Source organism: Eimeria necatrix, genomic scaffold (assembly GCF_000499385.1).
Source record: "Eimeria necatrix Houghton genomic scaffold, Enh_scaff97, whole genome shotgun sequence".
In the NCBI taxonomy this organism is placed as follows: Eukaryota; Apicomplexa; class Conoidasida; order Eucoccidiorida; family Eimeriidae; genus Eimeria; species Eimeria necatrix.
In genome coordinates, this window is record NW_013654763.1 from 1 (window position 1) to 23,570 (window position 23,570).

At 52.6% G+C, this 23,570-nt stretch overlaps 7 protein-coding genes across 7 annotated transcripts; 3 read left to right on the plus strand and 4 right to left on the minus strand.

Annotated features, from left to right (window-relative positions):
• On the minus strand, positions 1–541 carry ENH_00084980 (hypothetical protein; the record flags this gene model as incomplete). The annotated part of the gene is made up of 1 exon (XM_013583532.1): positions 1–541. A coding segment is annotated over one exon (541 nt), but the record flags the coding sequence as incomplete, so codon positions are not given.
• Positions 542–750: 209 nt separating this feature from the next.
• Positions 751–2,124, plus strand: ENH_00084990 (activating signal cointegrator 1 complex subunit 3, putative; the record flags this gene model as incomplete). Its single annotated transcript, XM_013583533.1, has 4 exons — positions 751–951; positions 1,163–1,454; positions 1,690–1,813; positions 2,022–2,124. 4 exons carry the CDS (start codon positions 751–753, stop codon positions 2,122–2,124), a joined length of 720 nt encoding a protein of 239 aa, XP_013438987.1.
• Positions 2,125–5,796: 3,672 nt separating this feature from the next.
• Positions 5,797–8,723, plus strand: ENH_00085000 (hypothetical protein, conserved; the record flags this gene model as incomplete). Its single annotated transcript, XM_013583534.1, has 6 exons — positions 5,797–6,270; positions 6,686–6,728; positions 7,062–7,123; positions 7,628–7,669; positions 8,112–8,190; positions 8,629–8,723. 6 exons carry the CDS (start codon positions 5,797–5,799, stop codon positions 8,721–8,723), a joined length of 795 nt encoding a protein of 264 aa, XP_013438988.1.
• Positions 8,724–11,227: 2,504 nt separating this feature from the next.
• ENH_00085010 (hypothetical protein, conserved) lies at positions 11,228–12,949 on the minus strand (the record flags this gene model as incomplete). Its single annotated transcript, XM_013583535.1, has 1 exon — positions 11,228–12,949. One exon carries the CDS (start codon positions 12,947–12,949, stop codon positions 11,228–11,230), a length of 1,722 nt encoding a protein of 573 aa, XP_013438989.1.
• Positions 12,950–15,575: 2,626 nt separating this feature from the next.
• Positions 15,576–16,950, minus strand: ENH_00085020 (hypothetical protein, conserved; the record flags this gene model as incomplete). The annotated part of the gene is made up of 4 exons (XM_013583536.1): positions 15,576–15,809; positions 16,084–16,356; positions 16,478–16,546; positions 16,726–16,950. 4 exons carry the CDS (start codon positions 16,948–16,950, stop codon positions 15,576–15,578), a joined length of 801 nt encoding a protein of 266 aa, XP_013438990.1.
• A 539-nt stretch (positions 16,951–17,489) lies between these two features.
• Positions 17,490–17,880, minus strand: ENH_00085030 (hypothetical protein, conserved; the record flags this gene model as incomplete). Its single annotated transcript, XM_013583537.1, has 2 exons — positions 17,490–17,614; positions 17,688–17,880. The coding sequence occupies 2 exons, from the start codon at positions 17,878–17,880 to the stop codon at positions 17,490–17,492; spliced, it is 318 nt and encodes a 105-aa protein (XP_013438991.1).
• Positions 17,881–20,163: 2,283 nt separating this feature from the next.
• ENH_00085040 (hypothetical protein, conserved) lies at positions 20,164–21,794 on the plus strand (the record flags this gene model as incomplete). The annotated part of the gene is made up of 4 exons (XM_013583538.1): positions 20,164–20,266; positions 20,674–20,880; positions 21,362–21,395; positions 21,752–21,794. 4 exons carry the CDS (start codon positions 20,164–20,166, stop codon positions 21,792–21,794), a joined length of 387 nt encoding a protein of 128 aa, XP_013438992.1.
• Positions 21,795–23,570: the final 1,776 nt, after the last annotated feature.

The following is a 23,570-nucleotide window of genomic DNA, read 5'->3' on the forward strand; positions in this document are numbered from 1 at the left end:
CTGCTGCTGCTGCTGCTGCTGCTGCTGCTGCTGCTGCTGCTGCTGCTGCTGCTGCTGCTGCTGCTGCTGCTGCTGCTGCTGAACTGCTCTGCTGCTCGCTCGAACGCCGCATTTGCTCGCTCCACTGCTGCTTCTTGCGGCCAGCTCGCGCTTCTGCTGCTGCTGCTGCTGCTGCTGCTGCTGCAGACACAACGAGGAGATCCACAACCAGGAGTTGTCTCAGATTTGTCCCTTTCCCGTCTCCGACGAAACTTTCGAGTCTCCCCACACGAAGACCTTTTTGCTGCTGCAGGCGCGGCTCTTCAAAAGGCCTTTGCCAATCACAGATTACAACACTGACCTCAAAAGCGCCCTCGACAACTCCATGCGCATCATACAGGTCTCCTGCTGCTGCTGCTGCTGCTGCTGCTGCTGCTGCTGAGGCTGCTGGGGGGGTGTTGCTGCTGCTGCTGCTGCTGCTGCTGAGGCTGCTGGGTGGTGCTGCTGCTGCTGCTAGTGCAGCAGTGGCTGCTGCTAGTCGTCGCGAGGAAACGACCGTCATTTGGAGCTCTGTTTGAGAAACAGCAATCATGTTGCTGCTGCTATGGCTGGCTGCTTCTGCTGCTGCTGATGATACGTCGGTCGCTTGCTGCTGCTGCTGCTGCTGCTGCGTTTCTGTATGTGCTCCCCTGAGCTCGCTGTGGGGCCTTTAGGGTTTAGGGTTTAGGGTTTAGGGTTTAGGGTTTGGGCGTGTGGGTGCTGCTGCAGGCAATGGTTGATGTTGCTGCTGAAGAGGCGCAGCTGCAGCACGCGCTGTACACTTTGCTGCTGCTGCAGTGCCTCCGTGCTGCAACACATCCCGCCCGCAGCAGCCTCTTTTGGCTGCCGCACATAACAGACGAAGCAGCAGCAGCACTGCAGCAGCAAGGGCTGCTCTCCCTTGCCCACGTGCGCCAGGGGCCTCGCTTCAGGGTTTAGGGTTTAGGGTTTAGGGTTTAGGGTTTAGGGTTTAGGTTGGGAATTGGGGATTTGGGGTTTGGGCAGAAGTTGAGGGTTTAGGGTCTAGGGTCGCTGGAACGCAGCGTGGCGGTCACGCCGATAGTGCTTGGCTCAGGGTTTAGGGTTTAGGGTTTAGGGTTTAGGGTTTAGGGTTTAGGGTTTAGGGTTTAGGGTTTGCGCGCAGCTGCTAGAGTGTCGTTCGCCGTCTCCGGCTCTGGAGAGAGCTGGCCTCAGTTCAAAAGAAAGTCAGGAAGTAATTTCAGTTCTTTCTAGAATACCCAGAGTCCGCATGCGGTACTTCCTTTATGCTGCTGCTGCTGCTGCAGCAGACACAGCAGCAGCAGCAGAAGACGGAGCAGCAGCAGCAGAAGACGAAGGAGCAGCAGCAGCAGCAGCAGAAGGCGAAGACGCAGCAGCGGTGGAGGAAGAGGTTGTCTTCAATCGGCTAGAGCCACAAGTCATTAAAGGGCCAGATGGTACTGTCCCCTGCTGCTGCTGCTACTGCTGCTGCTGCTGCTGCTGCTGCAGTTGGTCCTGCTGCTGCTGCTGCTGCAGTAGGACCTGCTGCTGCAGCTCTTATTCTCGTGGCTTTCGCTGTGGGCGCTGCAGCTGTTGCACTTACCTTACTTGGCTGCATGCAGAGCCTTACGTGTATCTCCTGCTGCTGCTGCTGCTGCTGCTGCTGCTGCTGCTGCTGCTGCTGGCCCTCAGGAGAGCCCACGCGGGCTTACCTCGTGCCTGCAGCAGCAGATCTGCAGCTGGAGGTACACCTGAAGGCTTTGGGACCTGCAGCAGAAGGTTCTTCTGTGGCCAGGGGGGGCCCCAGCTCTAGCTGGTAACACCCAAAGGGTTTAGGGTTTAGGGTTTAGGGTTTAGGGTTTAGGGTTTAGGGTTATGGGTTTAATTGGTGTTTTCGCGACTCTGCTGTGCCCTCTGCGGCATTGCAGACTCAAGACCACCAGCTCTCGTCTAGACCGCAAAGTTCAGGGTTTAGGGTTTAGGGTTTAGGGTTTAGGGTTTAGGGTTTAGGGTTTGTGCTGCAGGTTCGTGATACTGGGGGATGCTGATGAGGCAGCAGATGAACTGGTGGCGCTGCGCCGCGTGCGCCTGAAGCCCCTTGGGCGCACGCAGTTGACTCTAGAGTAGGGTTTAGGGTTTAGGGTTTAGGGTTTAGGGTTTAGGGTTTCTCTTTTCGTCTATTTGCCGCTCCGCAGCCCTTTTTTCTCCCTTTTTGTCTCTTTTTGTTTCTATTTGTCTCCTTTTATCTTTTTTCTTTTTTATTTTTTAAATTTATTTTGTTTTTTTAACTTTTTTCTCTTTTCTTTCTTGAATCTACTTCGTTTCTTTTTGTCTTTTTCTTTTCGTTTTATCTCCATTTAATGTTCCTTTATTTCTTTTATTTCCTTTCTTTTCTTTGATTTCTTTTACTTCTTTATTTCTTTTATTTCTTTTATTTCTTTTATTTCTTTTATTCCTTTTATTTCTTTTATTTCTTTTATTTCTTTATTTCTTTTATTTCTTTTATTTCTTTTATTTCTTTTTTTTAATATTCAAAAATTCGACTGTCTCCTTTTGCCCACAGCTTTTCAGCCCCTGAGGAGACAGGCGAAATTTTCACTTTATCTCTTTTCTTGTCCAGCGATTTCTACTTCGGCATAGACCAACAAACCACCATTACTTTCAAAACTTACTAACTATCACCTTTGGGGGCCCCTCAGGGGCCCCTCAGGGGCCCCTCAGGGGCCTCTTGGGGGCCCCTCAGGGGCCCCTCAGGGGCCCTTCAGGGGCCCCTCAGGGGCCTCTCACGGGCCCTTCAGGGGCCTCTTGGGGGCCCCTCAGGGGCCCCTCACGGGCCCTTCAGGGGCCTCTTGGGGGCCCCTCAGGGGCCCCTCACGGGCCCTTCAGAGGCCTCTTGGGGGCTCCTCAGCGGCCTCTGAGGGGCCCCTCAGGGGCCCCAATGGGGCCCCTCGGGGGCCCCTAGGGGACCCCTTGGGGTGCCCGAGGGGCCCCCTTGGGGGTGTCTTGGGGCCCCCTCGGATAGCTTGTTTGGGGGCCCCTTGGGGTCCCCAGGAGAGGGGCCCCGCACAGGGGGCCCCAGGGGTACGGAAAGGGTACAGGGCCCCTTGGGGGCCCCAAGAACGCAAAAAGCTCATGGGGGCCCCCATGGGGTCTTCCGGAGCGCTGAGGGCCCTTAGGGGCCCCTTGGGGCCCCCAAGGGGCCCCTCTGCGCTTCTAGGGGGCCCCACTTCAAGAGGGTTTCTTCAAGGGGGCCCCTGTAGGAGCCCCTACAGGAGCCCCTGCAGGGGGGCCCCCCAGGAAGTGAGCCTCTATGGGGGGCCCCCATATTTGAAACGTTGTATTGAGGGGCCCCCTTCTCTAGGCTACAAACCCTAAACCCTAATTCACAAATACTAAACCCTCAAGACCCTGGGGCGCAGTGTTCCTTGGCTTCTGCTTCTGTTACTGGGTTTTAGGGTTTAGGGTTTAGGGTTTAGGGTTTAGGGTTTAGGGTTTAGGGTTCACGTACAACTGCTGCAGATTGTTACATTCGCTGTTAATGGGTGGTGCTGTAGCTCAGCCACCAACAACTGAAGGCCCTTGGCAAATTAGGGTTTAGGGTTTAGGGTTTAGGGTTTAGGGTTTGTTGCTGAAGTGTTGACGAGTAAACCCTCGCGCCCACAGCCTGGTTTGAAGAGCTCAGCAGCTGCAGCTGCAGCAGCCGCTGCAGCAGCCGCTGCAGCAGCAGTAGCTGCAACAGCAGCGGCTGCGACAAGCAGCAGCAGCATCAGCAGCTGCTGCAGTAGCATGGAGTTCTTTAGCACGGACTGCAGCAGCAGCAGCAGCTGCAGCAGTAGATCCCGTGGCCAGATCTTTGGCGGCTAGCTGTGGCTAGCTGTAGCTAGCTGTGGCTAGCTAGCTGTGGCTAGCTAGCTGTGGCTAGCTGGGGCTATTTAACACTTATATAAATCAATGAATAGAAGCTCTTTAATCCACCAAAGGGCAATGGCGGTCCTGGGGGCCCCTGGAAGCCCCCTAGAGGGGCCCCTGGGGCCTCAGAGGGCCCCAGGGGGCCCCAAGGGGCCCCAGGGGGCCTCAGGGGGCCCCTGGGGCCCCTAGGGCCCCAAGGGAGCTCTGGGGCCCCCAGGGAGGCCCCTGAGATCCCTGGGGGCCTTTCTAGAAGGCAAAAGCCCTGAGAGCCCCCAAGATGGCGGCCTTAAGTGTGGGGGCCCCTGGGGGCCCCCAGGGGCCCCTAAGCTGTCCCATGAGGACCCCTGGGAACCCTTTTAGATGCATCTCCAGCCTGGGGGCCTCTTGGGGCCCCTCCTGTGTACCTTGGGGGTGCCCCCAAGGCCTTTGAGGGTCTCTGGACCCACAGAGGGGCCCCCAGGGGCCCCCTAGTGCCGCGAGGGGCCCCAGGGGGCCCCCTGGGGCCCCCTGGGGCCCCCTGGGGGCCCCTGGGGGCCCCCTGTGGGTCCTGCCCCCTTGGCCTAACTTTGTGGCTTTTGATTGCGATGTATGTACAGCTGGCTGGTGGCTTTATGAGTCATTCCATAAATTTGTTTTGAGTTTTTTTTTTCTTCTTTGAGATGCCAAAAAGATGAAACATGAAGTAATATTAGTTGCTTATCAAGCCACAGACTAGCCAATACGCTGCTTTGGGGTTTAGGGTTTAGGGTTTAGGGTTTAGGGTTTAGGGTTAGGGTTTAGGGTTTAGGGTAGAGCGCCGAGTAGCTAGGAGTTTAGGGTTTAGTGCGTTGGGCTCGCGGCTCTGCGTTTAAAGTTTAAAAATTGGGGTTAAGGGTTTAGGGTTTAGGGTTAGGGTTTAGGGTTTAGAGTCAAAGGCGTAGAGTGTAGAGCCTTTTGGGGTTCGACGTTTAGGGTTTAGTGTTCAGAGCTTAAATCTGAGGGCCAAGCTTTAAATGTGTAGGGTTTAGGGTTTAGGGTTTAGGGTTTAGCGTTTGCGGTCAGGGTTTACAGACTAGGGTTGAAGGTCCAGGGCGTCGGGTTTCGCGTTCAGAGTCTAGGGTTTAGGGTTTCCGTTTTAGGGTTTACTGTTCAGAGTTTCAGGTACAGAGTTTAGGGTTTAGGGTTTAGGGTTTAGGGTTTAGGGTTTAGGGTTTAGGGTCTAGGGCCCTTGATCGATGGCCTGGGGCTGCTTGGGGACTTGGGAGAGCCACGGAGGTCTGGCCTCCCTGCGCGGTTCCTAAACCCTAAACCCTAAACCCTAATCTGTAAACCCTAAACCCTGAGTTAGGTTTCCTTTTTGTTTGTTTTCTTGAGTTATTTTTAAAAACCACTAGTTGCTGCAGCGGCGAAGCACGAGCTGCTGCTACTGCTACTTCCCAGCAGCAGCTGGGGGCCCCCGTGCTGCTGCTTCTTTGTCTTAACCCCTGAAGGCTAGGCCTTGGGGGCCCCCCTTGGAGTTTAATAGTTAAAAAAGGTGTTTTTAAAACCCTAAAGTCCAGCTTTGGGGCCCCTGGGTCTTCTGCTGCTGCAGCAGCAGCCAGCGGCTCTGCTGCTGCTGCGATCTGCGCCACTGCTGCAGCTTCCTTGCTGCTGCAGGCCCCTGCTGCTGCTGCTGCTGCTTGGTTCGCCAGCAGTTGCTTCGCTGCACTTAGGAGCTGCTGCTGCTGCTGCTGCTGCTGCAGCTGGGCGGCCCACCGGACAGCAGCAGCAGCAGGGCAGCTGTGGAGCGCTCGATCTGCCGCCGCAGCAGCAGCAAGGGCAGCAGCAGCAGCAGCAGCAGCAGGGGCAGCGGCAGCAAGAGCAGCAGCAGCAGCAGCACCGCCATCGGAGGGGCCTCATGTGGTATCGGAGATGTGGGGCCGGCGCGGACCGAGAAGCAGGGTGCTGCTGCTGCAGCAGCTGCTGCTGCAGCAGCTGCTGCTGCAGGCGTTGCTGCTGCCGCTGACGCCGCTGTGTCTGTCGCTGACAGCAGCAGCAGCAGCAGCAGCAGAGGGCGCAGCAGCAGCGCAGCAGCCCGCAGCGGCCCCGGGCGCGGAAGACGCCGCTGCTGCAGTCGCCGTGCAGCAGCCCCCCGCAGCAGCAGCAGCAGCAGCAGCAGCAGCAGCAGCAGCAGCAGAACTGAGCAGCCGCAGCTCAGCAGCAGGAGAGTGGGGCCCCTCCCCGCTGCTGCTGATGATGCGGCAGGCGAAGCAGCAGCGGCAGCAGCAAAGACACAAGAAGGGCCTCTCAGCTGTCTGTACAGCTAATGCTCTTTTAGCTCTTCTTTCCACTTTTCTTGTTTTCATTTATGTCGCCAGAGCCCGCGCCAGGCGCTACACCCCAGACGTAAACCCTAAACCCTAAACCCTAAACCCTAAACCCTAAACCCTGACGCCTCCAGGCGCCCTAAACCCTAGCGAGGCCCACGCCCGAAACCCTCGCCTTCGTGCGCAGCCCTAAACCCTAAACCCTAAACCCTAGCGTTGCTGAAAACCCCAATCGCGACACGCAGAAAGGTCTACGCAGCAGCAGCAGCAGCAGCAGAAGCAGCAGCAGCAGAAGCAGCAGCAGAAGCAGCAGGGGGCCTCCAGGGCCATCTGCATGCACCAGGTTGGGGGAGCAGCAGTCAAGGCTGCTGCTGCTGCTGCTGCTGCTGCTGCTGTTGCTGCTACGGGGGCTGCAGCGTGGAGGGCGTGTGGGGCTGAGAGTGACGCATGTGCTGCTGCTGCTGCTGCTGCTGCTGCTGCTGCTGCTGCTGCAGGAGCTGACTTTGAAGATGTCTCGTCAGGCGCGTTGGTTCAAACGTAAGTCAGCAGCAAATAAGAAAGAAGACAAAAAGTACTTTTAATTTAATTTTAATTTATTTTATTTTAATTTATTTTATTTTTGATTTATTTTATTTTTAATTTGTTTTATTTTTTAATTTTGGATCTTCTTGTTTTTCTTCTTTTTTGCTGCCAACAGCAGCAGACTTCTCTTTCCTTTTGCTTCTTTGAACTGCCTCAAAGTCTTTTTAATTCTTCCAAATTATCTTTAATTGTTTCATTTTGTTTCAATTATTTTTATTTATTTATTTATTTATTTATTTATTTATTTATTTATTTATTTATTTATTTCTTTTTCTACTTTTGCTGCAGCAAAACAAGCAGCCTATTCTGCTGCCGACGGCCACGTCTATCTCGTCACTCTCGACTTCCGAGTAAGTACCCACTAACCCCCTCAAGGGGGCCCCCCAGGGGCCCCCCAGGGGCCCCCCGGGGCCCCCCGGGGGCCCCCCGGGGCCCCCCAGGGGCCCCCCGGGGCCCCCCAGGGGCCCCCCAGGGGCCCTCAAGGGGCTCTCACGGGGGCCCCTAGGGGCCCCCCGGGGCCCCCCAGGGGCCCCCAAAGGGGCTCTTGAGGGGGCACCAAGGGGCCCCAAGAGTGGCCCCAAAGGGGTTCCGAAGGAGCCCCCTAGGGGCCCCCAGAGGGGCCCCCAATGGTTCCACAAGGGGCCCCCTGGGGGCCCCCAAAAGGGGCCCCAAGGGGCCCCTCGTTGGGGCCCCATGTGGGACCATTTTGCTGCAGCAGCAGCCTTTAGGAGGTTTAATAAGTTTGGAATTAAATGAAATGTATTTAATGGATTTGTTTATATTTTCATAAATCTAAACTTGTTTAATAATTAGTGTTTTATGTAAAGTTTTTATTTGTTGCGGCTGCGCTGCAGGGCCTGGAGCGCGTGGTGCTGCCCAAGAGGTACTCTCAGCAGGTAAGGGTTTAGGGTTTAGGGTTTAGGGTTTAGGGTTTAGGGTTTAGGGTTTAGGGTTTTGTCTCCCCGTTTGTCTGTCTCCGTCGCTGTTTGCTTCTGTGTTTCTCTTTATGCCCTTAGCTGCTGCTGCTGCGGCTGCCACTGTTGCTGCTGCTGGTGTCACTCCTGCTGCTGCTGCTGTCATTGCTGCTGCTATAACTGCCCGCTGCTGCTGCTCCTACTGCTGCTGCTCCCACTGCTGCTGCTGCTGCTGTGACTGCCACAGCTGCTGTTGCTGCTATCTTCGCTGCTGTTGCTGCTACTGTTGCCGTTGCTGTTGTTGCTGCTTCGACCACTGCTGCTGCTGCTGCTATTGCTGCTGTTGCAGTCGCTGCTGCTGCAATTGCTGCTGCTGCTGCTGCAACCGCTGCTGCTGCTGCTATCTCTGCTGCTGCTGCTGCAGGAAAAGGAGAACCTGATTGGTTTATTTGAAAGAGCTCTTTTGTACTTCGAGGGAGTTCCCCCCCAGGAGACGAGCGAGTGTAGGTGTTCTTTTTTTATTTTTATTTTTATTTTTTATATTTTTATTTTTTCTTATTTTTCTTTTTCTTTTTATTGTTTGTCTCCTCTTTTGCTTTTTTCTCTTTTCGTCCTTCTGGCTCGACCCACAGGAAGTTCCAGTGTCTGTACACCGCATTCTAGGAGCAGAAATGGTGGCTGCGCTCTTCCGATGCAACTTTTTGATTTTTTCTCTTTATTTCCTTTTCTTTTTTATTTCTTTTTTCTGAATATTTCACCTATTTGCGCTCTGGGGTGTCTAGACACCTCCTCAGCCTTTTGGAGAGCTTCACGAGGTGTCTGTACACCTCAGCCCCACGAGGTGTCTGTACACCTCAGTTTCACGAGGTGTCTGTACACCTCAGCCTCACGAGGTGTCTGTACACCTCAGCGCCGTTCAATGTTTGTTTTTGCGTCTTCAGATCTCATCGAGAGCTGGAGCCCCTCAGACAAGATTCCGCCTATTGACATTCACATAGTGCGGTTGCCCAAGGGGCAGAACGTGGGCCGGCATTAGGGTTTAGGGTTTAGGGTTTAGGGTTTAGGGGCTGCGCGCGGGTTTAGGGTTTGAATGAATGGGTTTGAATGCCCCCGCCCCGGCTGGGCAAGCCTGCTGTAGCAGCGTCAGAAGCCCTGCACACACGAGGAACAGGGATAGGCGCATGCACAAATGCATGCATGCATGCACGCATGCATGCATGCATGCATGCACGCATGCACAAATGCATGCATGCACGCATGCATGCATGCATGCATGCATGCATGCGTCATGCATGCTTTTGCTGCGGCTCTAGCATGCGTGCACACTGGAGCTTACGTGCATGCCCCTGACCCTGGCAACTCTCTTCTTTTGCTCACCTACGTGCATGCATGCATGCATGCATGCATGCATATGCGCATGCATGCATGCATATGTGCATGCATGCGTGCATGCACCCAATGCAGCTCTCAGATGCATGCGCTACCTGGCGCGCATGCACGCATGCAGGTACCTCATGCATGCAACTAGTGCATGCATGCAGTGTGGCGTGAGAGCCCCAGCGGGCCTTGGGGCCCTTTGGGGCTTTTGTCTCCCAAGGAGAGACAGGTCACTGACTTTTCTTTTCTGCAACTGAAAGCAACTGGGCCTACTTGGCAGCAGCCAGCCCCCAATGCATTTCGTTTTGCTGTTTTGCTGCACCTTTAGCAAGCCTCAGCAGCAGCACAGAGTCGCAGCCCCCCCACGGCTAGCTGCGCTGGCTAGCTTTTGGCTAGCTGCGCTGGCTAGCCGTGGCTTTGTGGGGCGAGCCCCACGGTAGTTAGTTGTAGTGAGCTGGGCGTTGCGCGTCGGGCCAGCCGTGGCTAGCTCTGGCTAGCTGTGGCTATCTATGGCTAGCTGTGGCTATCTATGGCTAGCCGTGGCTAGCCGTGGCTGGCTATGGCTAGCTGTGGCTAGCTGGCCGCAATACGGCGGGAAGGGGAGCCTTTGCGTGCACTACTCTGACTGGATGGAGCGACTTTAAATGCTTGTGCAGCGTTGACGCATGCACACCTGCATGCATGCTTGCATGCATGCATGCATGGGTGCTTGCATGCATGCACGCACGGGTGCCTGCATGCATGCATGCTTGCATGCATGCACGGGTGCTTGCATGCATGCATGCACCCATGCATGCATGCACGCATGCGTGGACAGGTCCGCGCATGCATGCAAAGACCTGTTTACGCACGCGGAATTCCTAAAGCATTAATGCGAAGAACTGTGGGGCTGTGGGCCCTGAGCAGGTGGGGTGTACAGACACGTACATGGAAGAGTGAGATCAGATCTGCAGTCCAAAGACTTGCTGCTGAAGCATGCAGACATATACAATCTTTATTTATATTCTTCACGCAAGTTAACACTGCAAGCGCGGCAAAAAGCGGGCGAAAAGTGCATGCGCTTGACCCTGGGGTGTACGTACACCCGGACGGGCACACGGAGCACAACATATATAAAATACTTACAAGTGTAACATGTGAATTATATTCCGCAAATGTAAATTAAATGCACCAAATGGAAATAATTTACATCAAATTTCTCAAGATTGCACTTGGGTTGTTCTCATGCACTGTCTATACACCTCCAGTGCATCGAAAGCGCTCAGGTGTACGTACACTTCACAGGGAACAGAACGAAGCCACTTTTGAATCTCGTTTTACAAAAAGATTCGCAGCAACAAAAGAATTAAAATACCTAAATGAAATTTAGGCAGAGTGAGAAAGGCCTGCCCGCTGCTTTGGTCCGAGGCGTCGGGACCTCAGGGTTTTCTGCTGCATCTGCAGCAGCAGCAGCAGCAGCAGCTGCTGCTGCTGCTCCTGCCGCTGCATCGGGACCCGCACTGCTGCTGCTGCTGCTGCTGCTGCTGCTGCCTTCGCAGACGCTCGGGTCTTTGCCTACGTGCCATTTCGCCAGGGGCCAGAAAGGCGTCCGCTGGTGTTGCTGCTGCTGCGTCTGCTGCTGCTGCTGCACCCGCAGCAGCAGCAGCGGCGCTGCAGCAGCACAAATATCACTTGGCCCCCTTCGCCAAGTTCTTTCAAAATCTTTTTTAAAAGCATTAAAAGCCATTACAAAGAGTCGCAGCTGCTGAATTCCCGGCAGAGGAAGCAGCAGCAAAAAGACACTCCCACCCCACACTTTGAGGTGTACGTACACCCCGTGCACTGCATTTACTCCAAGTCTATGTCGGTCTCGATCCCGATCCCGCAGATGCGATCCCGCCGATCCCGCGCCCCTGGCGACCCCTGCTGCTGCAGTCTGCAGCTGCTGCTGCTGCTCGCTCCTCCTCGCCGCAGGAGCCCCAGCTAGCTGCTGCTGCTGCAGCAGCAGCAGCAGCAGCAGCAGCAGCTACCAAAAACAAAAGCGCAGCAAAGCCCTGGGGCTCTGCTCGCCGCGCAGCGTGTTGCGGCGCGGGCGCCCGCTGCTGCCGCCGTCGCCGCCGCGACGACGACGAGCTGCTGCTGCTGCTGCTGCTGCTGCTGCTGCTGCTGCTGCTGCTGCTGCTGTCAGGCGTCGCTGGACTCCTGGAGCTCAATGAGGGAGTCCAGGGTCTCGCTGAGCTCGAAGACTTCGCGCTGAAGAGCTCCTTTTGTCTCGAGAACTTCTTTGAGAGTTTCTCTCATGGGGGAAGGACTGTAAGGGTTTTTGACGGCCAAGACGAGGTCCCGCAGCAGCTCCAGCTTCTCTGCTGCTGCTTCCAGCCGCGCCTGCAGCAGCGACTGCCGCTTCCGCTGCCCCCGCTGCTGCTGCCGCTGCTGCTGCTGCTGCTGCTGCTGCTGCTGCTGGGGGTGGGCGGGGCTGTCCGCGGGCGCGGCCTGGGCGTCGGTGGGCTGCGCCGCCGGCGCTGCTGCTGCTGCTGCTGCTGCTGCTGCTGCTGGTGTTGCTGCTGTGGCCTGCTTCACCCGCCTGCGCATGCAGTCCAGCTGCCGCTTCAGCTGCTGCACTTCTTCCAAGTACTGACTTGTCAACAAGTCGAGGCCTTGCATGCCACTTTCGAGCAAGTCTGCTGCTCGTGCTGCAGCAACTTGCACTCTTGCTGCTGCTGCTGCAGCAGCGTTGAGCGCAGCAGCAGCGTCGGCGAGGGTCCTGGGCAGCTGCTGCCTGCGCTGCTGCAGCGCCGCGCGCTCCTGCTGCAGCAGCAGACTCTGCTGCGTTGCTGCTGCTGAGCAGCTCAGCAGGTGCTGCTGCAGCGACGCAAACCCTAAACCCTCGCTGCCGTAAGCCACCAAAGCTGCTTCATAACTTTCTCTCAAAAACTTTTCATATCCAAAAACTTGCATGCACTTTTCTGCTGTTACTTTCCTCACGTTGGCTTCCACAGCAGCAGCAAGTTCCCCCAGTTCTCCAGAGTTGTCCTTCAGCAGCCGCCGCGCAGCAGCAGCCACCTGCTGCTGCTGCTGCTGCTGCTGCTGCTGCTGCTGCTGTTGCTGCTGCTGCTGCTGCTGCTGCTGCTGCGCGCTCGCCTCCAGCAGCAGCTGCAGGTCCGCCTCCGTCGCCTGCGCCTGCCGCAGCAGCTGTGCTGCTTCTGCTTCCAACCCCACAGGCTGCAGGAACAGCAGCAGCTGTTCTGCTGCAGTAATTATTTTGTAAAGACTTGTTTGGTCAAACTGTTCTGCAACAGCGAAGGCCTGCACAGTCTGCGGGTCTTCTTTGGGGCCCCTCGCGAGCTCGGGGGCCCCCTGGGGGGCCCCCTGGGGGGCCCCCTGGGGGGAACCCGGGCCGTCGGGGCCCTCGGGGGCCCCGGGGGCCCCCCAGGGGCCCCCGGGGGCCCCCTCGGGGGCCCCGCTCTTCGACAAACCCTTTCGGGGGCCCCCCTTTCCCGAGTTTGCACCCACTAAGAACATTATGGAGCCGAAGGCAACCAAGACGCAAAGCTGCAGCAGCAAAAGGCGGTTGAGCTGCCGCTTGGGAGCAGCAGCAGCAGCAGCAGCAGCAGCAGCAGCAGCAGCAGAGGAGGCGTTGGAACTCGCGGAGTCTAACGCCGTGGAGGAGGGGGGCCCCTCTGGGGCCTCCCCACTCTCGGTGTAGAAGGAATAGGGGCCCACATAAGAAGCAGCAGCAGAGGGGGGCCCCACAAGCAGCGGGGCCTCGGCCTTGGAGACCCAGCTGGGGCCCAGCAAGTCGTACACATTGGTTTCGGTGTACGCTGCTGCTGCTGCTGCTGCTGCTGCTGCTGCTGCTGTGGGGCCCCACAGCAGCAGCAGGGGCAGCAGCCCGAGCCCGCCCATTTCGCGCAGCGCAACAGAAGGCGCGGGAGGGGCCCAAACCCTAAACCCTAGCAAGCAAGAGAAGACAAGAGGGGAATCCTGGGGGTTTGGAGTGCTTCCTGGGAGCCCCGCTGCGGCCGGCAAAGGGCCCTCAGGGCCCTTCTAGGGTTTAGGGTTTAGGGTTTAGGGTTTGGGGCTCATACTCTGCAGTGGGAAGGACGGTCTACATGAGGCGCTGCTGCAGCCGGACAACGGCTGCGGGCAGAACTCGCGGCGGGCAAGCCACAGGGCCCGAAGAATGGGAGGAATTGGAATTAAAATAAATGCATTTATCAATTTAAATACCTTTCTAAACCTGCAAGTCATTTTTAAAGAAGGATAGGCAAGGCGTGGGCCGCTGGGGCTGGTGTTGAGGGGGCTGGGTTCCCACTGGGAGCCCGAGCATCTTCCTCTCGGCTTGCTAGCTAGGGTTTAGGGTTTAGGGTTTGTCTCAAACCCTTCCCCCCTCATTTCTCGTCAAGTTCCAGCCCTCACTCGCAGGGTTTTGCTGCTTCCTGCTGCTGCTTCCTTCTGTTTTCGCGGATTTGCTGCGTCGGCGTTTGCTGCTCGTTTCGTGCCTTGAAACTCACAGGCTCAAAGAGCAAAAGGGCAGGGCTTGTTTCTCGTGGCTGCCTGAGGTTTAGGGTTTAGGGTTTAGGGTTTAGGGTTTGGGTCTCGGGGCCTGGAGTCAACGAGATTTGAAACTCTTGTTCTCGCCTCAGGCAAGACACAAAGAGTTGTCTTTTGTGAAAACATGGGGAAGGCAGAACAATTTTTATTTCATTTTTTCTGTTTCTTTATCTAAATTGCAAACCCTTTTGGGTTGAAGTGGCTTTAAAAGGAACCAAACGAAAATCTGCAAAAGCTCTAGTGTTCTGTGTCTGCACGTTGCCCGCAGGGGAGCGCCAGAGGGTGTTTAGGTTTTAGGGTTTGAAAATTAGGGTTTAGGGTTCATAAACTACGTTTTAGGGTTTGATTATCAGGGTTTAGGGTTTGCGTCGCGGCTTAGGGTTTACAGTTTCTTCGGAATGCAAATCGGGTCTGTGTTTCAGGTTCTGTAGAGAGTCTGTACAATATGAAGGCATGCATACTCTTATTCATGTATAATATATATATATAAACGTATAAATATTATATATATATGTATATATATATATATATATCCATGTGCATGTTTATAAATCCATTTGTATATGTGTGCATCAATACCTGTACAGAGAAGTGCATATTTGCATGTGCAGTTCGTTTGCAAGTAGAGCTGCATTTCTTTGACTCCACGTATATCAATTCCTCGCATTCGTTTTCGTGGCCTGATTGCCTCACAAAGCTCAGGCTTTAGGGTTTAGGGTTTAGGGTTTAGGGTTTAGGTCTCATTGTGGCCGGCCAGCCGGGAATTACTTGGCGAGGCTTCTGGCCATAGCGTGAAATTCACAACTGGGGATTTGAAAAGAGGTGCAGCAAAAGCTGTAGTCTCCCCAGCAGCAAAAGCAGCAGCAGCAGCAACAGCAACACAGCAGCAGCAGCAGCAGAAGGGAGGCCCAGTTGTGGCCGGCCCATTAGTGCACTTCATCGCAGCTCCCCTAATTCTTTGCTGCAGGCCCTTGCTCGGTGGCGTGTATGGATTAGGGTTTGGGGTTTAGGGTTTAAGCTTTAGGGTTTACAAAAGCGTTCAAAAGAAGCCTTAGAGTTTCCGAGGTTCCTATGGGCTCTCCGGGAAATACCAGCTTGGCCCGATTCCCCAAACCCTAAACCCTAAATTGGGGAATAGCCACAGGATAGGCCTGAAGCCTCCTTTGAGCAGGACATCTGCAGTGATCCACTTGAGACGAGGACGCCTGCTGCTGCAGTTGCTGCGTGTGCTGCTGCTGCTGTTGCTGCTGTTGCTGCTGCTGCTGCTGCTGGCCGGCTCTGGGGTTCAGGTCTCAGTCTAGAATTGGTATCTCTTCGACTTCCTCTGCAGCCTCCGCAGTGGGGTCTGGCGGAGCCTGTTTAGGGGGCACAAGCAGAGAAAATTTGGGGCTGCATGCGTTTATATTTATGCTTATACATATATATCTATATTTATATATATGCCAGATCTTTATTTTTAAACGCTGATTTATTTGCATTTATGCGCATGCAAGAAGCTGCCTTGTGCGCATGTGTTTCTTTATGGCTGCAGAGCGCCCAGGTGTCTGTACACCTCAGCCTTGCATGCGTGCGAGCTCATTATTTTCTCGTTCTTCTTTATTTCAATTATCCACTAATTAGTTTAGTTGCTGCAGCTGTGCCCAAAGATCAGCGTAACAGTTTGCTTCTGCTGGGGCTCTGAGGGGAACTGTCAACACTTTTAAAAAGCCCCGAAATGCTGCATGCAACTCCCGAAACTCACGTGCATCGCCGCATGCCTCAGTATTGCAGCGCGGACGTCAAGCTGCTTCAGCTCAGCCTGCACACAGCAGCAGCAGCCGCGGCAGCAGCAGCAGTGGCAGCAGCAGCAACAGCAGAGCAGCCTGCCCCTCTAGGCCATGCAAGAGAGGGGAAAAGGGAAGAAGCCATCACTCTTTACCTGCCAGCAAACAGCTGGAAGCAGCTTGCATGTTTGCTTTTAGCGCTTAGGGTTTAGGGTTTAGGGTTTAGGGTTTGTGCTCGCCTTCAGAGCTGCAATAGTGTTGGCAAGCGAGGCTTTGGGTCTGGAAGTGACCCTAAGGTTGGTGGCTTCCTCAAGTGCCTCTGTGGCTTCTTTGACTTTCTTCTCGTTCTGCTGCAGCACGAGTTTGAGAGACTGCAGCTCAGCCTGCAGCTGCTGCTGCTTCTCTGCTGCTGCTGCTTGCTGCTGCAGCGCCACTTGCAGCTGGGGGAACTGCGCACACACATCAAGCCCAGCAAAAACCCACACTGCGGAGGGCCCCCACATTCTTTATTTTGAATTGTATTTTATTGTGCTTATTGTAGATGAGGTGTACGTACACCTAAGAACACGTGTGTCACCCTGCATTTAGAGCCATGCATAACAGGGAACTCGCGAAGCGCTGAGGTGTACGTACACCCAAGACAGGGTGTACGTACACCCGCGCATGCATGCAGTTTTGCAGACGTGAGAGCGTATGCAGCGCTGGGGTGTACGTACACCTCACCAGGTCTGGAAACGCCCTGCAGGCTGCAGCTTCCCTCTGCCTGAGGGCCCCCAAAAGGGCCTCTGCTTCTTCAACTAGCCGGGGCAAAAGGGTTTCCAGTCTTCGCCGCAGACCCTGCAGCTCTGCCTGTTTAGCTTGCAGGCTCCGCTGCTGCTGCCGCCATATCAGGCCTAGTGGGGGGCCCCCCGTGCTGCTGGGGGGCCCCCTCACAGCAGCAGCAGCAGCGGAGGCCCAAAGGGCCTCTTGGGCCCTCTGCAGGTCTTCTTCGCTGACCTGCAGCACAGCAGCTCAAGTCCATTTTGAAGGATGAAGTCCTTACTAAGGTCTTAGCAATGGCGAGGGCAAACCCTAAACCCTAAACCCTAAACCCTAAACCCTAGATGGTGAGTTGTACTTCATCGAATTCGTCCGGTGGAGCGCTGCCTGCTGCAGTGCTGCTCCCTGCATGTTTTGTGTCCTTTGCCTAGAGAAAAAACAGGAATGCAAAAATTTGCATTTATTTGATCATGAAAAGCCACGGGCCCTTTCTTTTGTCCTTCTTTGCAAAGTTTGAACAGCAGCAATCATAGAAAAACATGTTATACTGTTGCTTCATATTTTCCGGGGAAAAGGAATGGTCTTCACAATGTGGCGTATGTGTACCGGAGTGTGCTGTTGAGCTGCTGCGGCCTGTTCTTTAGTAGCTGCTGCTGCTGCTGCTGCTGCTGCTGCTGCTGCTGCTGGCGTTGCTGTACTTGCTGCCTCCGCTGCTGCTGACGCGCGAGCTGTGAAGCACGCGGAAGGGGAGAAAGAAAGACGGCAGCGCTTTGCGAGCTGCGCTGCCGCCACCCCACAAGCAGCAGCAAAAAGCAGCAAATAAGATTTCATCTTTTGTCAACTCTAATCGCTTTATTAGGCCCCTTTGCAGGGGCCCCTTTGCAAAGCCTGTGCAGACACCCCAAACCCTAGCCCTTCACTGCGCTGCTGCTGCTGCTGCTGCTGCTGCTGCTGCAGCGCAGCATGCCCACCTTCTGCAGCAGCCAGTATAGCAGCAGGCTCGCCTGCCCTCCCTGGGCCTGAACGCCACCCACTGACACATCCAAAGAAAATATAATCGAGACTTTGGAAGTAGTGTTCTGAAATTAGGGCTTAGGGTATAAGGTTGAGTCCTCAAGGCTTAGTTAAGGGTTTTGTTTTCTATGCGGAATCCTCACCCTGAAAATCTCATTTGCAGACAACGCCATGGGGGCCTCCAGCTTTACAAGAGACACCTCTGAGAAGCAGCAACTCACAAAGTGGAAGCTTTTTGCTTTCCAGAATATTGTGAAGGCAAAGAAGGAGTCCTTTTGCTACTAGTGCCTACAGCATATCGCCTACGGGGGCCCCAGGAACACTCTAGGGGCCCCCAAGGCTCCAACTGGCCCTCTCTATACTTCGTGCTGGACTATTTGGACCTTGTAAACATTCCCCGAGTTTCCACAGCCTTTATGCAGCTTGGAAGCCCCTTGGGGGCCTCCAACAGGTCCCTGTTGCCTCTTAGTGCCATGGCCGGGTAGTGTTTCAAGGGGCCCCCTAGAGTGCTCCAGAAGCACGCGGGGGCCCCTGGGGTTTGCAGGGCTGCTTACCTATTGCTTTGCATGCAGCTTGAAGATCTTCTGGGTCTAGTGGAGGTATGGCACAGCCAAGCAGCTTCAGCAAGTAAAGACACATGTTGATAAAGAGGCGCAAGTCGGCTTGCTGCTGTTTTGTGTCATCGGGAGAGGAGGCGAAGGCCCACGGGCCGAATTCGGGGAACTCCCTGGAACAGCGCGCATGCATTTGTTGAAGCCTGATTCTTTTGGTTGATTTCTGTCAGAATACAACCAGCAGTAAGCCTAGTCTTGAGTTGTACTGCTGCCACTTGAATGCCATCTCGGCTAAACTTGCCAACGCCTGCCACTAATTTAGTAATCTAGTTATCCCATAATGGTACAAACAAGAATTTCTGCTTTTAAATCTTTCACGGGCCTCTCAAACGGATTCAGTACTTCGAAGGTTCCATTTTTTCCTCTGCGTGTCTTGCCGCGCTGTTCAATAGCCTGCTCTGTTTCTCTTTATTGTAATTCAGGCTTTAAACGCGTTTTCTATAACCATTCTGCAGGTTTTTCACTCTCATTATTCGTATTTATTCTTTCTTTTTTGCGAAATAGAGCAAATATCAGCTTGGGAACAATACCTTCTGATGCGGGTTTGCCGGTGTTCATCTAACGCGGTCGCCAGCACACTGGCTTCCCAAAGCAACCAAGTGCTGTCATGGGTTTCTGCTCTGTTTGTCTCCACTTTTTTTAATTCTGATCTATTTGTCTCTATTCTGTTTTCCCCTGGTAAGTGTTTGCCGGCACCGTCCCTGCCGCTGCCGCTGGAACTTGCAAGCATTTTAGGGGCAGCACATACGTTCTAATCACTGCCTAAGGAAACGCAGCAGCCACAGCAGCAGCAACAGCAGCAACAACAACAGCAGCAACAGCGGCATATTAGTAGCAGCTGCAGCCAGGCCGCAAGATCAGCCTACTGTGACGTGTGCTTATCGGCGGAACGTTCTGAAAAACGGTGAGAAAGAGTGAAAAAGAGCGAGGCATTAATGAGAATTGCAAATTAAATATTATTTGAAGACAAAGTGACCCGTAGTGCACGCAAACGCAAATGCGCGAGGGCGGATCTGGTACTGACCTTGCTCCTTTTAGCCCATGAAGCGATGCTCCAGTGTTTGGAATCAATGTGTGAACTCAGATTCTGTAATTTCTTTCCATGAGTGTATGCTGATCACTTGGAACTCCGATTAGAAATGGTTATTTGTCTTTTCCACAGCCTTTGCACCAAGGAAACTGCCGTTATCTGCAGCTACAGACGCACCCCTCTATGCAAAACATATTCTTGAGCCCTGAACTCTACATTCGCTGCTCGAAAACACTAACCCTAAACTTTACTCAACTTTTCCAGTACAGTGTGTTCTCTGTAAAAGTATTTAAACAGCCACAGGTTTATATTCAATCTCATACTCTCGGATGGAAGGCCGCGTAGTTACGCCCTTAGCGTCCACTTTATCTAGTGTAAGATATGGTTGTAGTTTGAGGCTGTGTGCCTGAGTTAGGGCTTGGGGGCTCTTGAAACTCAATGCGTTGTTGCAAATCCCAAGGTTTTAGTTGCAAAAATTGTGGTTAAATTATATGCAAACGCCAACTTAGGTGGCTTCGTAAAGATCTAGGAGAGACAGGTAAGAGTTTCTCGGTGCACCTTTCGTAGCCGCAAACGGTCAGGGTTAGGACTCTCAGTGAAATAACTGAAAAACGGACCCTAAAAAGCAAAGGAAATATATTCAACTAAAACAAATATGCATTTCTTTCTCATTTCATTGGATGGATTAGGCAACTCGCATGCGCTAACAGCCCCACGGTCACCTGGGCACCGCCTCAGTCTCAAGTCTCGTCAGTCTCCACACACACGAGCCTGAATTAGAATAAATTAGTTTCATCAGCTGTAATATGTAATCTGAAATATTTAGATCTACAGGAGGCCCAAAACCAGGCGGCGAGTGAGTGTGGAACATTGCAGATTCTCTCTCCATAGACTCACACAAGGCAAGCTATGCGCATACAAGGAACAACAACAATGGCACGGCAGAGAAGCAGAAACAAACATTACATTTTGACTGTAGAAGTTTACTCAAAGATAAAAGCGTTGTTGTCATTTACAGCGAACAGTACTCCGTCGCTTTGCTGTTCATCATTCTGAATCCCTCAATTTACCTCTAAACTCTAGACTTTAGGCCGTGAACCACAAACAAGACTACAACAATAGAGTTAGCCCTTATTTTTGGGTGTAAATCCAAGAGATGTTAAGCGTGTTACTCAATACCGTAAATGAAGCAGCCGTTCTGCTTCTAAATTCTTCTTTGTTACCTGCCAGCTAATACATGGCTGTACCTTTTCACGCACCTTTGACTGAAACAGAATGTTCGAACTACTTGACGGCTCGCATCAGGCAGCTATAAGAAGCAATATATCCGCAATAGTGAATCCTTTTGCGTGCCTTTCTTTCAGTTTTTCTGCAAGTCCTGCCAAAATGAGAGAAGCGACATTTCCGCAAATGATGAGGGGTCGGGTAGACGTGAAGAAACTGAAATTTTCAACGACTGAGCTGAGGTCCCTAGCTCTTCAGACTCATTGTAAGAGACGCAGAATGAACAAAACGAGAAACAACAAGCGAATGAACAACGGCACGCCCTGATTACGCTGTGTGCATTTTTGGGTTAGCACTACAATGCAGTCACAGATGCGGCACAAAATTTGCAGCAAAGCAGCGAATAGACTCCTCCGCTTTGTTCATTTCTTTTAAACAAAGGCGTATCTAGCAACTATTCCATTTTAAAAATAGTGCTCTTGCTTTGTATGCTTTTGCTGCTTCCATGTGCTACGGATTTCAGTTTCTGTGGAGGAAGTTCAAGCTCTTTACAGTGGTAATAGCTGCTGCACAGGGCCCAAACACATGTGACGGACACCACGATTTTTGTAAATTCTTTGGTTTCTCTCGTACAACAGATCTACTTTTTTTTTCGTGTTTATGCCGCAACAGGGTTCCGCCTACAGGCGGGGGAGCGCAAGCCCCTAGAAGGTGGACTAAGTGCTGTGAGCCTTTTGGGCTTATTCAATCTTTCAAACGCATGCAGTTTTGTCTTTGCCGACAGATTCGTTCGTCTTTTTTGGCAGCACAGGACACAGGACAGAGGAATAGAGATCGGTTTCGAGGAGTTTGTCCGCCTCCTCAGCATATGGACAAGAGGTGAGGCGTATGTTTTCATGTTTTACTGCTTGTTATTCATTAGTGTTGATGTTAGACAGTTCCGCAATAGTATTTACGGGTTTTCAGTTTATGGTTCGGGGCTCAGAGCTAAAAATGAAAGGGTAAAGGCTGAAGGGTTCTGGGTTAAGTCAAAGTCATTGGGTTTGGGTTAAGCGTCCACCGATAAGTTTACGTTCACAAGCTCCTTAACGCGAGCATGGAGATTTTTGTCATCGCGTCGAGTCCTCTGTACTGCAGGCACGCCTCATCAGCGGTTGACTTGTAAGACTACTGCAGCATGCAGATTATCAGGGCTCAGAGTTTCGGGAGTGGGGTTTGAACAGCAAGGGTTTCAAGGACATCTCTCTCGATCATCTTATGTGGCTCACGCTCACCACAACATGCATTTTATTTTTCTTTTTACAGGACTCTCTGTTCCTTGCTATTTTGCTCTGATGTCCTTTTCTTGTCTTGCTTGCAGTGCTGTTTCACATCTACGACAGAGGTAACAAGGGGTCAGTCAGGCCGTGGCGGAGTCTTCCCTTACATTTTGGCACAAACGTACACCAATTTAATGCCCAACGGCATAACATGTTAATCACTTTAGTAAAAGGTGCTGTTTCCGTGCAGATACATCGTGAAAGAAGACATAATTGACATAATGCGCTCACTCTTCATGTGTTTCCTGAAATCTGGCGTTGCCTCGTATGACTGGAACTCTGAGGAGTTTAAAGCAAAGTGGGTCATGTAAACCGACAATTTTTAAGGTTTAATGTCCATCATCTGACTTTTTACTTGTATCTAGTTGGCTAGTTTCAAAGGCTGCGGTATGAAAGTAACCATTCACGCTTGTGTTTTCTTGCCTTCTCAGGGTTATACTTGAAAGGCACTCCGAAGATGCTGTGAAGGAGTGAGTGAAGAAAGTCACACTAACTGCTAGACAAACCAAGGCAGCAGCAGAAGCAGCATTAGCGGCACTAGCGGCAGCTCCAAAGCTACTACTCAGTAGGTAGCACCCAACAACGCTGTGCGACCTCCAACAGGATGGCTCATGAAATTCTGTCAGAGTGGGCCGAGGCAGCAATAAGGTAAGTGCACTGCGAGACCTGGTCACTGAATGTTTGAAACGTTATACCCTTAAGCCTAGAGCAGCCATATGTGCTAAATCGGAAACTTGTCGTTATTCATCGGAAAAGCCAGTCACGTTTGCAGACACAGCGAACCAGGTAGAAAGTGATACTGAAAGCCATCTGCCGAATAACTCAAATACTTGCAAATAAAGGAATTCCCTTGTCAAAATTAAGAGAGCAGGGTCTTCAAAGAATATGTCCTTCACCTCTCGTTTCCATGCCGCAGACGCTTTCACACTGCAGACTCGAACAAGCTTTTGTGGTTTAACGGTACGTCGTCCTCTGCATTAGCGAAACCATGAGTTGTACTACGTATAAGAATAAGCTACGTTGTAAATGGGCAGATCTACACCACATTGTGCCAGCATGTGATGCTAGAGATCAGATGAATTGCATATCACGTGCTTACGAGTGCTGCATTAAATTCGCACAACTGTTGTTTCTTTGCACTGGTGGCCTCAGAGTTTTTGCAATGGATTATTCACGTTCCTGGGGTTGCAGAGAGCCTCTGCGTGCCAACTGATGTTTGGACTTGGCTCTTTCAAGAATGAATCCTCGCCTTTAGGTATTCAGGCATAAGTATTTACGATTGGTTAAATACGAGCCTCGTCTTGTGCGGAAAGAATTTCGCTGCGCTGTCACTGTTAAAATAAACACCGAAACTTCTCACCACTGCAATTTCGAGCAGTGGCTGATAAAAAACTGCAAACCTAAACCCTCGAATTTGTTTTGCTTGGAAGCACGCGAAGTGAACTATGGTGTCTGTTCACCGTGGTTTGTTCCGGGGCTCTCGTTTCACTTCGTGTCAGCTCCCCTTCAGTGGCACTCGAATTTGCATCCGGCACTCGTGAAAACGGAGATAATATTTAGATCCGCCTTTTATTGCCGCCAGACTTATGATATATTTCTAGGGAAAGGGGAGGAGACGCGAATGAAACAGACTTGGAGGCATGAAGCTCAGCACCAACAAAGGCATAGCAGCACGCCATACCAGCTCCACTTAAGCCACAGTTGTACCATAATTGCTAAAATTAGCTCCTCTGTGCTTAAACTGATTCCCATGAACTTGTATGTAGGGGCATTCTCTGCATATTGAGTAGAGATTCCAGCTCAAGCTATACCTGATTGTGCCATGTGATGCATAAGTGCTCATAATTGCGGGGGGAAGTGTATAAAGCGCTAATTTTGCTGCTCGTTCCATGACTTTCTCAGCGAATGTCTGTAAAAAAGCGCAGCTAGATGGTGGAACCACTCCAATTATCGCACAAGCATTCATTCAGGCTTTTACAGGCGCCCTCTTGGATTTTGCTCGTTTCGTCCAGCACGTGTCTCATCCTTCTCCCTGAATTTGCACAAAGAACGAGAAAGCAAAAGGCACCTGGCAGAAAGGCTGTCGAAGCCCTTGGCCCACGATTCAAAACTCGACGCAAAGGACGTTTTTTTAGCCGTCCAGCCTGAGAGGAACCCTCCCTGCATAAGACGCAACACGGTGTGTACATACTGGAATAGAGCAATAGCTTCATAGATATGGGGGCATCAAGGCGTGCGTGCTGGTGAATC